Consider the following 17,499-nt stretch of genomic DNA (forward strand, 5'->3'; position numbering starts at 1 on the left):
GTCCAGCAGAGACTTCTATAGTGTGTTAATGTATGCTGAGAACTGCTTATTAAATTGGTAGTGCATCATTCTATCAGCCTTAGAGTTACTGGAATGTAGGGTGTTTGGTCTTTTTTCATATTTTAACCACACAAGGGATACATTTGTCTGCAAAATTTTCCTGAAATTTTGAGATTCAAACTTGAAAGACAAGACTTTTTCCCTTCCATGTGCTGTTTTCTTCAGAGGTATTTTGAATTTGTTAAACACAGAGTTTAAAATTCTCACCAGTGACAGTTATGTCATGTGGACGACCTAAGAACAACTTGTAGGAGTCAATATTCAGGTTAAAGTATGTCAGTGTTTAAAGCCTTTCCCTTTGCTAAGTAGCATCTTAGTGAAGTGATTTGGGTGCTGGATTTAATTATGATACTGATAACAGGTGTTTAAATGCTGATGTAAACTGTGTAAAGATCACAGATATTGATCAGCTGTGTCACAATATGTATTTTTACTCATTGATGTTACTGTAATAATTCCATTACTGATTCCAGTATACACTGATACACTCAGACTGACAGGTACACACAAATTAATATTTGGAATTCATGAATACAGAACATTGTGATGAAATTTGGTGTCTTCCCATAATGGCTGTGTTTTTATTGAGCTGTAAACCTGCTCTCCTGTTGCAGATACTAAATGGAGAAAGTGTAAGGAGATTTAAGAGTCAGGTTGACTGATTATTTTGTCCCTGTTCTTGGATGGGTTTCCTAATACATGTAGTAAATAGACCATTTTCTTAAGGGAAATAAATATCTTGGAACTGCTGGATAATCATCCTAAACTTTCTAAAAACCTAGTGACTTAACTGACCATGATGTTGTATTCTTTGGCATTTGGAAAGCTGTGCTAATTTTAGGAATTTTTTTTTCTGATTTTGTAGCTTAGATACCAGCATGGGCTGAGTACTCCAGATCTAAGGCAAACTCTTCCTAACCTGAAAAACTTCATGGAGCTTGGACTGATGGTTAGGTGGTAAGTATTTTTTGTAATTTATAAGAAAGAGGTGGGTACTACAAAAAATCGAAGGTAAGGATTTGTCTCAAACAAGCAGCTCCTCTTCACAAGTTGAGAATTCTAGGTGAGATTATGACCTTCCCAAAATACAGACTCTGTAACTGTCCACAACTTTCTACTGTTTTCTTACGCTCTTACAAGTTCTTCCATATGATGGGCCCACAACCCTTCTCAGAGGTTGATGTAGCAAGGGAATCCTGTTTGAAAAAACAATGTTCTTCACTAGAGGGAGGTGAATTAATTGTTGTCATAAGACTGTATTTAATGTTTGGTAGCAGGTGCACCTTCTGTACCAAACTGATCAAGTAAACAAGTCGTAGCCTGGGCAGTCCCTGACTGTAATTCAAGTGAACTGCACAGGAATATAAAAGATAAGCAGCACAACCTCTGTAATACAATTGCTGCTAATGAAAATAGCTGTTGCATGTTCACTGTCGTTGCTAAATGAGAAGCTACATTAATAAATAACTGAAGGTTATAGTATCTCCCACAGAAATCCCGTGTACTTCTGTTCTAATTCACTCTGGAGGATTAAGACTCATCTTCTTCCACTGTCTGCAGAAAATCAAATCAGACAGGTTTCTGTGTTCCAAGACTTAAGTTAGTTTAGGTTTATCTTGCAGCAGTTGTTTGAGCAGGAGGCTTAACCAGTTTTCCTTAAACTGAGGTGAACTTCATTAAATGTGAAGAACAGTTTACTACCCAATGGATTTCAACAAGTGATGGTTTGTATTCACATGGTTTTAATTTATGCTCTTTGAATTGCGTGCACTCATGCAGTCTCTTGCTTTAAGCAATTGTTTTGTCCTGCATTCTCATCTAATCATAGAATTACAGAATGGTATTGTTTTCCTGCCTTCTTAACTCTCATGAGCAAAGCAGTTTCTTCTCCCTACATTCTCCTCTTTTTAAAATTGATTTTGATGTTGAAAAGTACTTGTGTGAATCCTACTGTAACAGGTCGCAGGGAATCATAGAATGGTTTGGGCTGGAAGGACCTTAAAGATCATCCAGTTCCCACACCTTGCCATGGGCAGGGACACCTCCCAGTAGATCAAGTTGCTCCAACCCCATCCAACCTGGCCTTGAACATATCCAGGGATGGGGCAGCCACAGCTTCTCTGGGCAACCTGTGCCAGGGCCTCGCCACCCTCACAGAGAAAATTTTTTTCCCAATATTGCATCTAACACTTCCCTCTGGCAGTGGAAGGCCATTCCCTCTTGTCCTGTCATTCTAGGCTCTTGTCCAAAGTCCCTCTCCAGCTCCCATGGAGCCTCTTTAGGCACTGGCAGGAGCTTTAAGGTATCTGGAGCCTTCTCTTCTCCCAGGCTGAACACCCTCACCTCCAGGTTGCTGTTTGGAGTCTTGGCAAGGGAAAACAAATATAGGAGTAGGAAAAGTTTCCTCTTTCAGCAACTGTAAAAAGTGTTGCCTGATGGAAATTCAGCTCAGCTAACAGAGGAAGTAAATAGGTCCTGAGAAAAGGAAGCTCAGCCCCTTGTGCAGTTTTATTCTGTAAGTAATTTCAGACACAGCTGAAAAGATTCTCCCTGCTTTTGTTTTTTCTCTAGCAAGAAAAGCCTTCTTCATTAGGAAAATATTACTGTGAGTCTTCGTGTGGTATCCCTCACAGTAGTATAAAAATCCTCAGATGATGTGTGATACCCTTAGAAAATTTGAAAATGAAGGTCCAGACTGTGATATCTGTAGCACTTCTCTCTGCTCATCAGTAGAGTGGGAGGGGTGCAGGTCATGGCTGTCTACTACAGTCTTGAATAAACAGAAGTGGGTTGACACTGGAACATATGAAATGGGAATTATTTTCAGTGTGGATACCTGTTCTTCCCTTCTGGCATGTGCTGTCTCTGAGGAACTGATCTGGAAACTTTAGTTATGCTTCGGAGCTTTTGCCACCATACAATCCTGTTGTTTTTTATAGGTGATGCACAATCATTAATAAAAGAAAGCACTTTTTTTTTTGGCTGGATAATATTTCCATGTAGGAATATTAAGCATAATTCTTCTCGAGTATTCCATTCCCTTCTCCCCATGGTGTCTATGCCTCATTTCCTTCTCATGTCCGGAAGTTGTTAATTTTTAACTTATTTCTTTTTTAAACTGATGATTCCAATCAATGCTTCTTAATGCTTCCTAATAATATGAATGGAAATGAGGCTTTACAGGGAGTCTGTCTTGAGGGGAAAACTGGCTAGACTTTCATAATTGGGCAGAATACAGACGTCCACTGTCCTGTGGATAATACCTGACTACGAACATTGAAACAAGCAGACAAGCTTCTAGCTGTTAAAATGAATATTTGAAAGAATTTTTTGTTTTCAGGTTACTGTGAGTCATCTGATACTCTCTGACAAGGTGTAGTCAGTACAATATTTCCAGGTTATTCTTTGTTTGCAGGATAAGAGCAGAGAGACAAGAGGTTTTCTTATCCACATACTCACTTGCACTGCCTGATTTGTTTGGTTCTCTTGCTGATCTTCAGTTTCCTTTCTCAGCACTGTAGCTAGGTTTTTCTGAATTTAAGTTCTGTCACCACCATAATCATTACCATTTTAGATTAAAAGTAAACCCAAAAAATGCTCCATGGCTTTTGTAGAAGAGCTCACTTATTTCATACATCCATCAGAGCAAATTTGGCTGTAAAGTGTCTCCCTCAATCTTCTGTGAGTTCCCCTTTTTTGCTTTGAGCTCTGGGCTAGCCTTTGGCCCTTTGGAAATTCTGCAGAGTCTAGTGTTTGTCCATCAAGGTTTAGTGGCTTGTTCCCTGAGCCTGGTGAGATTTGTGTTGTCTTGGTTTCTCAGGCATTACATTTAAATGATTAATAAATGTTTTCACATCCCAATTTATGTGATTTATTGCAGCAAGCTTGCAGATCTGCAAGCTCTGCTTCCATCTTCATACCTCTCCTGGTACCAATATTCTGCTGTGTTTACTTTTGTCCCCCAAATCTTTTCTGTTTCCTTTGGGGAATACTTCTCTGTTTCCAGCTTTTTAGTCTTGGAATTTTACTGGCTTCCAGAAAAGTAGCTCAGTTTTTTAGGTTAGCTTTTGTGGATGCAAAAGGCCCTATGCAGATTTTGTCTTAAATCCTTTTTCTTGTTAGCAGGCAGTTTATACCAGCATTTGAGACAGAATCATAGAAAGGTTTGGATTGGGAAGGACCTTAAAGTCATGTTGTTCCACTTCCCAGCCAAGGGCAGGACACCTTGCACTAGACCAGACTGCTCCAAGTCCTGTCCAGCCTGGTCTTCAATACTTCCAGGGATGGGGCAGCCAGACTTCTGTGGGCAGCCTGTGCCAGAGCCTCACCATCCTCACAGCCAAGAATTTCTTCCTAATCTCTAATCTAAATCTCCTCTCTTTTAGTTTAAAACCGTCCCCCCTTGTCCTGTCCCTCTCTGCCTCTTTTAAAAAGTTGCTCTCCCTGTTTCTCATAAGTCCCCTTCAAATCCCCATTTTCGTGTAGTCTGTCCACTTTTAACATTTTTAATTAAAATAGTTTTATTCATTTTTGCACGTTCAGATTTACCTTTCCCAAGTTTAGGCTCTTTAGATTATAGTTGCATTAAATCAAAAGACTCTGACTCATTTTCTCTCCTATTCTTCAGCTTTTTTCCTTTTTTTTCACTTTGTAACTTATGAGGGATAGTATTTGTGATTAACAGAAAGTAAAGAACATGCTGCAAACTTGAGCAGACTAGCAAGAAGATTTTTTTCTTAGCGAATAGACAGTAGACTTATCTAAATACACTATACCCCTTTTGAATGGCTTGTCTGTAGGCAGGGAGATGCCCTTTTGAGGTGCATTTAAAGGTTTTCCTCAAAAATACTTGAGTGCCAAGGCTTAAATTTGTGTTTTGAGGCTGTGTCTTGATTAATATACTGCTAGAATCAAGAGGAGCCCAAAACTTCTTAGTTATGAAAACTCTGATGGCTTGATTTATGAAGATTTCATTTTTAAAAAATGTGTTGCCGAATTTCTTTGCTGCCAAAAGATGCACTTTGATCTTAACTTCATATTGGCAGCCTTCCTATTGCTATTGTACATTATTTTACCAGTAATCTCTAAGAAGGTGAGAAACTATCACAAGCTGCTTTTTAGGACAGTTGACATGATGTTGGCTCTGAACTGCTCATGGAGCTTCAAGCATTTCAAATAGCTATAAACCAACTAAAACACCTTCATTTAGTGTTCTTACTGCCATGAGGCCATAGTTTACAACACAAAAAGATGAAATGGTGTTTAGGTTTTTGTGGGTTTTTTTAAGCATTCTCATAGCAAAGAACTGTAGCTGTGGGTTTTGGCTTTTGGTCAGGCAGTCAAAATTTAGTATTTTGTCCAGCTGTGATCCAGTAATGTTCCTCACAGGAAATATTTTGTGTGGAGGAAAAGATACATATTTGAGCCTGTAAATTGTATTTTGTCCCTCATATTGCTTTACAGTTTCTCCGAGCCACTTGCAGACAGATTGAATAATCACAGGTGAATCTGACCGAAGAAACGTTTTATCAAAACTGCAACCAGTTCGCTAAGAAAATAATTTCAGAAATGTTTGTCTTACTTCAGTCACTTTATCTCACCTGTTTACAGTGGGGAGTCTGTGTCTTCCACCTTAAGACTAAGAATGCTCAAAGTGACTACTTGGAACTAGTGAAAATTAGTATTTTGGGAGAAAATAGCTACTTTGTCATTTTGCTGCCAGAAAAACTTAGGGCTAAAGTCAGACTGTTAGAATTGGCTTTTGAGATTTGGATACAATTGAAACATTGAAATTGGTGACCTGAGGCTTCTCATTGCTTTTTTTTTTTTTTTTTTTTTTTTATAATTTAGAAATCCTGCTTTCTGACAGGAACTGTACATTCCCATATGCGAAACCAGTACTAGTGTCATCCACTAGACTAAAAAGTCATCAGGCCCTAATGACAGTTAATCAAATCAGTTTTTAATCTCCACAAGTCACAGGCCATTCTTCTTGGACAGATGTCCACACCTGTCTGGTGTCTCAGGAGACCAACCATTGTTGCTGGATCCTGAATCAGCCCAACCTGAGCAATTCAGCTCAAGGCTGTGCCTTAGAGTAAAGAGCTGTGCTCCTGCAAGCCAAACCCTTCTCACTGGGGACAATACCTCACAGTCTCTAAAGTGTGTGAGTAACTGGATGAGAGTTTTCTAAAATTATTCTCTTTTTCATATACTTTTATATATTTCTATTCATTTCGTGAGCTGTGAAGCTCAAAGGACAAGGGACAATGTCTTTAAACTGATGGAGAGTGGGTTTAGTTTAGAAATTAGGAAGCAATTCTTCCCTGTGAAGGTGGGGAAGCCTGTGTTCAAGGCTGGGTTGGATGGGGCTTGGAGCAACTTGGTCTAGTGGAAGGTGTCCCTGCCCATGGCAGGGGGATTAGAACTAGATGGTCTTGAAAGTTGGTTTCAAACCAGACCCTTCTGGGATTCTTTCTCTGGACTTTACCTTGATATCAATGCTGTGAATTCTAGTAACAGTACTGCCTCAAGGAAAACACAAATGGAATAGACACCCTCCATCAGCTGCTTGTTTTCATAGGTATTAATAGCAGCCTTGTATTTTTGAGCTCTGTGCCTCTGTCTAAACATTACTTCTGAACTAAAACCTCTACATGACTTCCCATGCTCACCTGGAGGGAGGTGATAGCACAGGAAAAAACATTTAATCCACATAAGTCATTATGGATTTATTTTACTTGCCTGCAGACTATGTCCATTATTCTACTTAAAAGAGAGCTATTTATCTTCTCATGTTTGCCGTGTAGACACTTCTCACTTAGCCTGAGCTTGTTGCCTAGGTTGCCCCTGTGATCAAGAAAAGGCATCCAGGGAAGATGACTTTCCCAGTGATCATAACTGGCTCTCAAATAGGGGATTAACACTCTTGTCTCATTTTTCCTCTCCAGTGACTGTGGAACTCTTCAATGGCTGATCTCCAAAACCCTTTATACATATTTACTTCTATCTAGATGCCTTAGATAATATTTGATAAGCAGACAAACCGTACTATTGACTTCATTCCTCCATTCTCAGATTTGAGATGTTATCCCTGTATTTATTCCTGACTGAAGCTCAACACATCCTATTCATATTTATTGGTAGCAATGGGCAGAGTTCTGAACGCTGCTCCCATATTTCTCCAGCAGTTTAAAACCTGGTTTTGAAGCCTTAAGGTCCATTTCAATGCCTGTCAACCAAGGAATCTAAAAAAAAAAAGAAAAAAGAAACCAGAGTAAACCTTCATAACACTTCTGCTATCCCCCCCACACCTTCTTTTCTCTCCCACTGACAATGTAAAGAGACAAAACCTGAGACTTTCAGTCAGTGTGCCACCTCTTCTTCAGTTCTCTTAGGGATAGGAGTCTCTCTTGCCATGCCATGGAGACTTCTCCACAAGAAACAGTTGTCTTTGGCTTTAAGGTCACAGTGAATCAGCCCCCAAGTAAAGGAAAATCTCTTTGCAGTGTGAAAGTCTCTCCCATGCCTTGCAGTTTTCCCACAGCTGCTTTCATGGGCCATGTTAACTTATGGGGTACTAAGGATGAGCTGTTATAGCATAAAAGCAAAAGTTCTCTTCAGCCATCTCTAGGAAACAGAGGTTTTCTTCTGTTCCTGGGGCAGGGTTTCTCATCCCTCTCATTTTGTTCTGTTCAACATACTTCAACATCTGCTTACTTCAACACGGGTGCTTCTGCTCATGGCTGTGGATAGAATGCTACATCCCCCCAGTGCATTCCAAGAGTTACAGGGAAAAAATTTAAGTCTGATGTATCAGTTATATCTTAACCATAATCTTACAAGAGAATTTCAGCCCAAGACTAAGGGATCTCCTCAGTCTCCTCCCATATGGGATTTGGCTTCTTCACTGACCTCAGTGTCCCATGTTGTTTTCTCTACGTGTCTTCATCCTTTTTCCTGATTTGGGAGAGAATTGGTGTTCACAGGTTCATTTGTTCTCAAGCTTTATCAACTGAAGCAGTTTTGTATAGACTTCTGCAGTGCTGGAAGGTTGATCTCATCCAGGCTCTGCATTGGTGGGATCACTCACTGTGCCTCTCTGTTGGCCGCGGGGTCTTCACCGACACTGTGCGAGTTGTGCTGGCTGCTGGCACCACCCTGTGTCTTCTCTTCATGTGGGGCACTGTTATAAATGAATACTCCAATTTAACAATTAAGGAAATTTATTAAATTATCAGAGTATAAACTTGGAAAAAGCCACAAGCGAATCAACTCTGAGACAAGCGATAAGGGTCGGGGAGACTTTGGATTTGGCCTCTATTGCACCAAAGTCCCTGTGGGTCTCCAAAATGTCATTTCGAAGGGATCTGTTTTATACAGTCTTTTGGACTCTGGAAGGGGGCTCTTCTTTAGCATATTTTAGCATATTATCGTAGTTTTTTTCTTTCTTGCTACCACATTTCTGAGAACCGGTGGATAATTCCTGAAATCCTGCAAGGTGAAAACTTTCAGGGATAAACTTCTAATGATGGCTATCAAGTGCCTCTTGATGGGGTCTTGTCAGAAGGAAAGAAATCCCTTGAAATATACATCCCGTGAGACAGTGTCCTCCTGGTGTTTGAATCTCCATTCTTTATCACGTAGCCTATTCCTGCTTGTTGCCCAAAATTGGCTTGGTATACAAGATGCTGTGGTTTTAATTTCCTTTAGCACAAATTATTGTGTAACATATCACAGGCACCAAAAAAAAAAAGAAAAAAGAAAAGCTGCTGCTTCTGTCCTGCTGTCTGCTGCATGGCTGGCTAAAAGCAGCCAAGGAAACAAACTTCATTGCAAGCCATGCTGAGATAGCCACTGCAGCACAGTGCTGCCCCAGCCACACCGATTTTGGCCAAGCAGTCCCAGCCGTGCGGCTGCTCCCAGCCTTGGGGCCCCCTCCAGCACCGGTCATGGGGCCATTCCCAGTGCTGGTCCCAGCCACATGGTTGCTCCCGGCATTGGGATGGGCCCTGAGGGCATGGCCCAGCAGTGCTGCCAGAAAAAAGGACCAGTGGGCTTTCCAGGAGGTGGCTTGGTACTGCTGGGAAGGGGCCCCAGCCACCCCACAGGGATGGGGTCTGGCAGGCTTCCTGGGAAGGGGCATACATCGCAGCAGTGCCCAGCCTGGCCAGCTCCCGGTTACCTGTTCCAAGGCCAGAAGCAACAGAGCTTTTCACAGGCTTACCTGTCCTTAAATATGTTTTCACAGAGGTCTATGCAGCTCTTTTAAGTGGTTTAACTGGGGGTTGATCTTCAAAACTAGCCAACTGATTGGGTGTGCCAGATCCCCACAGGGAACCACCCTCGCAGCCCATGGACTCCCTCCCCACCTAAAAACCCCAAACCATCTGTTAAACCATGACACAAGATTTTCCCGTGCCAGACAAAATGTATCAGGCCTTGAGCAGGAGTTTCTTTTAAATGAAGTTCATGAAGGACATCCTGACAGTGGCTGAATCTTAGAGTTGTATATTCAGTAGATCAATAATAGCTGTTTTTTTACTAATTTTTTTTAATTCGGGAGGAAAATGAACCAGCTGCTTATGTTAATGTATAGCATGCTATTTATATATAGGGTGGTGATTATAGTCGCATAAATATTGAGCTGATGAAGGAAAGTTCTCATAACACACCTGAGATGATGTAAAGTGGATTTTCCAAGTTACAGAGCTTGAGACAGTGAAAGTAGCTTGTAGAACTGTACTACAGTTAGACTTGTAAATTAGGCTTGATTGGTTCATGTTCCTTAAGAAATGGAGGTTGGCAATTGTCCAAAGAGTTTTGGAATGACTGGCACAGAAAAGCAGAAGATCTGGCAAGAGTAACCCTCTGTAAATAGTGAAGTTGTTGTGGTTTTTCTCCTTTGTGCAGCTGTCAGGGAAGTCTGCTGTTGGAGTCTTTGTCCATAGAGAATTCAGATGTTATTACTCACTTTTGAAGAGTTTATGATGACCCAATACAAGCCATAAATACGTAAATATATGGTCAGCAGTAATATTCCATAAGTGCAGCTCAGTCCTATAAAATTGTGTTAACAGTGTGAATTAGCATAATGTGATGGTTTCTTGGGTGATTGGCTTGCCAAACCATAGAGCTGTGTAAGTGTTCCTACAAAACGTATTTTTCACTGCAGCTGTTCCCTGGGCTCTCTTCTGTGGTTCATATGGCATGTTTGGGGTTTTAGCACTTTGGGATAGAAGTTGTTGGCCAAACGGAGCCTGGAGTTGTGATAAAACAGTTGCTTCAGCCTTTGGTTAAACATCTGTGTTGCTCGTGAGCGTGCCTGATGGGTGTGATCTGTTCTTCCCTTCTTTTACAGCGATCGACACCATACTTCCAGTGCAATTCCTGTTCCAAAGAGACAGAGCTCTAGCTTCGGCAGATTGGATATTGGTTTTTCCAGTGGGCTTCCTTCTCCAGATAAAGGACTCCGAAAACGAGCCAACACGGGAAGTGAGAGACTACAGTACAAAACTCCTCCTCCTAGTTACAACTCTGCTTTAACACAGCCTGTTGCTGTCACAGCCTGTGTGGGAGAGCTGGATAAAAAACCTGGACCCATATGTTCTTCCTTGGACACCTGTATGGAGTCCTCCAAAAGAAATACCAAAAAAGGCCAGGACTTGTGCAGTAGTTTAAATGGAGAAAATGGAAGCCTAAACAATACCCAGGACAGGCAGGAACCTTTCCTAGGACGTTCTAGTGCAATAAATGGGGCGTTTCTGCCTGGCGAGTGCTCTGGCCCCATGAACAACAAGCAGCCCTGTGAGTTTCAGCCCCCGCTCAACCCCGTGCTCTGCTGCACCGTGGAGCAGGCAGAGGAGATCATGGGTATGGAAGCAACAGGGTTCAGCACAGGAGATCAGCTGGAAGACTTTACCTCCATCCCAGTGGAACATGCTGTAGCGGTTGAGTGTGATGAACAAGTGCTAGGGGAGTTTGAGGAGTTCTCTCGAAGGATCTGTGCACTGAACGAGAACATGTCCAGCTTCCGCAGACCTCGCAAGAGTTCGGACAAGTGAGCTCGCACGGAGATTTGATAGCAGACATTGAGGTGAAATCAGTGATCTGAAATAGAAATAAAATTGCACTTATTCTTTATATTAATTATGAAAATAAAAAAGCTTAAAGTTGTTCCTATGGTGTTAGACAAATGGACTTGAGCACAATAACACAGGATCATGGTGTATTCACAGCCCAGGTAACTTCATTCTGCTTTAAGTCCTTTTCTGTCTGGTATTTATAATCTGTTGAAGGTTTTGTGGGGTTTTTTTTCTAGGGCATTGGAATCCATTTATAAAGGCTTTTCTGAAAACAACTTCTAGTGATGATCAGCCCCCTCTATGAATGTTTGTTATGTTCTTAATTATTATTTAGAGTTAAATTTATTTTAATCTTTTCAGAAGAAAAACCCTTTAATTTAATATATTTTTATGGTAAGATGTCTTTACATTCTCCCATGTACTCCTGTGTATGCTTGAGCAGTGTAGTCAGTATTAGAGAAATACCATGAATTTGGTACAATTGGACAACTTTATTTTGGCTGTGCTCTGTAGCCTTTGAAGTTCTAGTTTGCACTGAGGAGTCTTCACTTGGCAGTGTGAACTTGCCAGAGAATGAGCACCTGTGTGATTTTTTTTGTAGTTTCCTTGCACCTGGTTAATCAGAAATGACATTTGGGGGTTTTTCCACTCCTCTTTTCCTCCAAACTTGCTCTTCCTACCAGTGGAAACCTTGAGGAATAAACCACCTCTAAGGTTCTGTGTAATAATCTCAGCCTGACCATTCCCCACTTAGGCTGGGCACAGATCTCATTAGTAGAGACTTAATGAACCCAGTACCAACGTGGGGTTCAGCTGCTGCCCTCCAAGGTGTGCAGTGGGGACAGTGTGCCCTGAGACACTTCAGACATCTTCCAAAAAACCCAGACTGGGAATGAAGCACTTTGGAATTAGGTCAATGTGTGGAATTGCTCCATCCTCTGTGAAAAGGAGGCACTTAACATTATTCATCTGAATTTTTATTTTTTTAACCATCTATACTTTGAGGGAAGAGACTTCCAGTGGTTTGCTGGAGGTGCAGATTGCTGTTGAGTCGGTAACCACTGCCACATGTGTTCAGCTGCACTAATGAGAAAGCAATTTGCAGCCTGCTTTGTGATTCCTGGTATGTATTTCAGTTTGGATTTCATTGCTCTTGCTTTCTATATTGTATACCCAAGAATCTGAGCTCAGTTGTGAGCTCTGAAATATAAAAGTATATAGCAGAATAAAAATACTTCATCTTGTCTGGCTTTTTTTTCTCTCCCTGGTTTATGTTTTCTTTTGAACCCACAACCTAGTCTTTTCCTAACTTCAGTGTAAGGCTAGCTGAAATTAACTTTTAAAAAATATGGATATGTATAATCTCAGCTTTCTGTTGTCAAAAAAAGATGTGTTTGTGAGAACCAGTATACATAATAGCACTGTTCTAGAATATGCATTTTTCCAGGTAACGCCTTAATAATTGTATTAAAACTATATTCACATTTCTTCAGTTAGCTTTTAATGGTTGTGTCCACAGTTGAGTGGTTGGATAGAGCCTCTCTGCAGCAGTTTGCTAGCTTTGGTCTATCCCAGGATGATGTGCTAGATGGGAGCACTTGGAAACCTTGATTTTGAGACACTGAAAATGATTTCATGTTCAGTACAAAGTTTGACACATCCATGAATATCTTCTCCCCCAGATTAGCTCCTCTGTTCAAACCTCATGAAAACTTCCCTGAAGGAAGCGCTGCAGAAGCTTTGGAAAGGAATGGGTAGGAAGCTCTTGCTGTCCTTTGGCCTAGAGAGGGAGAAATAAACACCTGAAAGAACAGCACTTCGTAGTGATGAGCATAAGATAGCCTGTCCTGGGCCCTGTGCCATCTTCTGATACCAGTGTAATTTCAGGTGAAATTCAGTAACTTGGGGTCAGTTTTGCACCATGTGGGATGGGGTCTGGCATACTCGAGGCAGCACAGGCCTGTTTGTGCACACACTCGTGTTCCTGTATAACAGAAAAGCATCAGCTTGTGTGGGATGGTGACTTTTCAGAGCAACCCAAAGAGTAGTTGTGAAGTCACTGCATTTTGTAGGTGAACATGGCAATTTAGCAACATGTGAAAGTAGATTTGTACAGCATCAGTGGGACTTTTTTTTCCATTAGTTGTTTATTTCTCAGGTTGCACAAACCAAATGAAGTCTAGTTCTCCTCCCTAATGTTGTGTGGCTGTTCCTGTTTAACCCTTGTAATTGGTAATGTGCTAAACACTACGGTTGATTTTTGCATCTGTTGCACAAAGCTGCTCAGATGGGCTTTCTATAGATTATCTTTAGTTAGCCTTAAATTATCCCTGTGTTTCTCTTGCATTTCTGCCACTTTCCATGTAGCAGGTGGTGTGAGGTGGGACAGCTTCACAGGGCTGATGGAGCATTGACCAGCTCCTTGTGGCTGTCAGGAAGGGGGTTGTACAGACTGCAGCTGTGTCACAGCTTTCTCCTTTTGGTGTTTATTTTTTTTCACCCCCTGTAAATTACTTTGGAAATAGTGTAGTGGAAGAGAAACAAACAGGAGGTTTGAGGGTGACATAATGGATCACAGTGTATGTTCAATTTTCAAGAGCCTTTCAGTTCCTGCACAGCTGTGGCACTTAAAAGTCTGCAACTGTCTTCAAATTAAGAAAACATTTCATTGCAATCTCAATCTAATCCTTCATTAGAAATCCTTAAGATTTTTGAGCATATTAGTTTTGGAATATCAGATCCCACTATATTTTTATAGCAAGCACAACAGCATTGGTTTATCCTTGCTTGACCAGGTATTTAAAATAAGCGAGACCAGAATATTGCATAATAAATGACACATTTAAACTCTGTTGGCAATTGCGGGAAAGCTCATCTGTCTTTATAAAATAAAATTGATTTGTATCTCTCAATTTGTGTGTCTTCTTCAATGGATCCTTTGTGTTTGTTTTCTTTATGAGCCTGGTTTAAACCCCAGTGGCCTTGCCAGCCCCAAAACTCCTTGGCTTATTGTTCATCAAATCAATATTGCTTCCACTGTGAATGGTTGGGCAAGAAGACTTGCCTGAAGGACTCACTGCCTTGATGGCTCCAAATCCTGTCTCAGAAGAGCTGGTACTGCACTTCTTGTTCATGCTTCTCCCCAAAAGATGGCATGCAGCTAGAAAAATAGCTCCAGCCTACACTGGGGCTGGAATTAAGCTAGATTTGTAGACATTTATGGGTACTGGAAATACTGTGTTCCTTCATCAGGGAAGCACTGCTACTCATCCAGCACCTTCTGTGATTCCAGCTAATAATCAACATATAATCAACCCAAAATGGTGATGTGCACCTTGAACAGGAGTCGGCTGCACGAGTCTTGGCAGGAGTGTGTCCACAGCTCATGAGTCTCTGGTGGGAAGCAGTGAAATGTGAAGAGCTGCAGGGACTCTCCAGGAATCATTAGGAGGTTTTGTGGGTTAGTTTTTTTCCTCCTACCCAGTCTGTCTATCAGCAGAGAGTAAAAACCCAGGGCATCGTGTGTATTGTCCAGGAGCTGAAGTGGGAAGATACAGGAGAGAAACTTTACTTTAAGCTATCTTACAATGTTGAACAGCATTGCTGAAATATAATTGCCTGAAAGTGAAGAATAAGGAGTGGAAAGAATAAGATGGAGCTGCTGCTGGAAGAGTGGACTTAATCTAGGGAAACCTTGGGTTCTTCTGTGCCCTATGCTGCCACCTTTCAAATGCCAGAGAGGGTATGTCTGCTTGCTGTCTGCATTTTGACCTTTTTCAGGTGGAAGTGTTTAATGTGCTCTGTCTGCTCTGAAATGTTGTGGCATTGCTGGTATCTCTGAATTCCTTGTCCTTCCTTGGTGGAGCTCTGCTGCAGAAAACCATCTGTCTCTATTTTCAGCCCTTGCTTTTCTGGTTTTTCTTTCAGGAGTCTGTTTTTTCCAGCACCAGTTGTGTTGTGTGCTCAGGCAGGACACCATCAGTTCCTGTGCAAGAGAAGGACAAAAGCAATTGTATGGTGGTTTTCTGCAGTCTGGGAACACCTTTAAAATCCTCTGGGCAGGCTGAAAGTTACCTGGAATTCTCTAAAAACATTCCCTATTTTCTATTTCTCTGTTACATTTGTAATCTCAAAAAAAACATTACCTGTTTTGGAAAGAGATTGATAACTTCTATATTTTTCAGATGGCCTTGAAAGGCAAGTACCCTTTGGATTCTGTATGGCTTCTCCACCTATTGGTGTCTGTCACATCTCCCTTTGTCCTGTGTTGGTCTCTTCTCTCGGGGAATAAGTGATAGGACAAGAGAAAACAGGCTCAAGATGTGCCACAGGAGATTTAAATTTGATATCAGGGAAACTTTTTCCCCCAAAAGTTGTTGTCCAGCACAGGCTGCCCAGGGCAATGGTGGAGGCCCCATTCCTGGAGGGGTTTAACAGATGTGGCACTTGGGGACCTGGGTTAGGGGTGGCCTTGGCAGAACTGGGGAACAGTTGGACTTGATCATGGAGAGCTTTTCCCACCTTAATGATTCTGTGTCTGTTCAGAGTATTGACTTGGACAGCTAAAACCTCTTGAAACTACAGCATCTTCTCATTTAATTCCTTGGTGAGTTTAAGCACGTTCAGCCTTGTTCCTGCTGCACATTTTTACCATCTACCTGATTTCCTTCTAACACCTCACCTTTGGATTTCATATTCCTCATCTGCCAGATGGACCCCTCCTTTCACAGATCACTTTCCTTGGACTTTGAACACTGATACAGGGCAAGCGCAGGTTCACAACCTGTGGCAGCACTCGTTACCTTTGCCTCCAAGTGTGCCTTTAACAGCTTTTCCCCTGAGCTAGCAGGAAATGTTCTCATGCTGGAGTGAGTGGAGGGCCCTGGCTGCCTTGGCTCAGTGTTTTTATAATGATAACTTTGTCAATAACGCATAGTGTGACAACAGAAAGCAGTTTGGCTACCCTATTGTCCATTGAGGAGGCTTGCTAAATTGGGGTAGGATTTGTTCTGGGTGATAATTCCAAGATGATGTCAGCTCTGCTGGGAGCTTTAGGGGCCAAAGAGGGAAGGTTTAATCCTCCCTGATGTTAGCCAGATATCAGGTGCTGGAGTGTGTGGGTTTGCTCTATGCAGCAAAGCTTCCAGCCTTAATGAAAAGTGTTGCTGCCTTGAGCAGAGTTTGTTTAGCTGAGGAGCAGTGGAGTAGAGGAACATTTTTCATGCTCTTTGGCTGAGCATCTTGAAACTTGTGCCTCAGCTGTGATTTTCAGCATAGGATAAACAAGCAAAACAGACACCAGTGATCATTCTCTACCTGACAAAACAAATGAGTCCCAAAACTTTCCATCATTTTCATTACAAGTCTGTCCAGCCCAAGATCAGGCTACCTAGGGCAGTATTGGAGTCCTCATCCCAGGAGAGATTTAAAAGTTGTGTGAATTGTGGCACTTGGGGACAAGGTGGTGGGTTTTGCATGCTGTGGGATTGGTTGGAGTCGATCATGTTAGTGATCTATTCTGACCAAAATGATTCTGTGAAATACCTTCTTCCCTGACAAAACCACTGTGAAACAGGTGTGACTTTAGTTAGACCTAATGTCCTTCACTTTAATTTTGGTGCTAGTGTAGTTAGTGAAAGTAGGGCAAATTGGAGGCTCTGGAATCTGAATCACACAAGCAGTCATTGGAACAGAGGAGAGGAGGAGGAGCATGAAGTTTCCATGACTTGGCTGGGACAAATGCTTCTAGCCTAAGATTGTTCCCAGTGATTGGAAGCCAGAAGGAGGAGTGTACAGAGGATGGAGATGACCAGCTCCTCATGCTGCTGAGTGTTTGCAGGGAAGAAAAGAGGCTGCAAGTGCCCTGCAAATGCCATTCCTGACTTTGGTAATTCACGGTGTGCATGGCCATGGTCTGCCAGATGATTGTGTGTGCATGTGCAAGGCAGAGGAATTTCAAAGCTCCCTCAAAGCAAATGAAGTTCTGGTCTTATCCCCAGATTCACCATAAACAGGTTAGAGAATTATGGGGTAGAGTTATGAATAAAGGTTTATATTTGTTTTGTTTAAATTTTTAAAAGACTTCGGTCCTACGATCTTTGGTTGGAAAAACCAAACTTCACCTTTCTTTTCTCCAAGTATTTTCTCCATCCAGCTAACTACAAAACGTTGAGAGTCTCTGTGAGAAGAATTTGTAAGGAAACTTTTGGGAATATTAATTAGGGAGAATACCAAGAACAATAACATTAGCAGCTACCAAATAGAAACTTTACCAAAACCATTTATTTAGAGATGGTGTGTATTTGGACAACGCTCTTGCACCCTTGGTTGGTCTTGATGGTCCTCGTGGGCCCCT

The 17,499-nt window shown here is 41.7% G+C and overlaps 1 protein-coding gene across 1 annotated transcript in view; it reads left to right on the forward strand.

Moving 5' to 3' along the window:
* The window catches only part of UVRAG (UV radiation resistance associated), an 87,090-nt gene extending 73,071 nt beyond the window's left edge, over window positions 1-14,019 (forward strand). Inside the window, exons 14-15 of the mRNA XM_058045746.1 lie at window positions 926-1,017; window positions 10,421-14,019. Coding sequence (XP_057901729.1) covers window positions 926-1,017; window positions 10,421-11,123 — 795 coding nt within the window. The 3' untranslated portion in view covers window positions 11,124-14,019. The remainder of the gene's footprint in view (window positions 1-925; window positions 1,018-10,420) is intronic.
* Window positions 14,020-17,499: the final 3,480 nt, after the last annotated feature.

The sequence above is a fragment of the Melospiza georgiana genome, chromosome 2 (genome assembly GCF_028018845.1).
Source record: "Melospiza georgiana isolate bMelGeo1 chromosome 2, bMelGeo1.pri, whole genome shotgun sequence".
Classification (NCBI taxonomy): domain Eukaryota; kingdom Metazoa; phylum Chordata; class Aves; order Passeriformes; family Passerellidae; genus Melospiza; species Melospiza georgiana.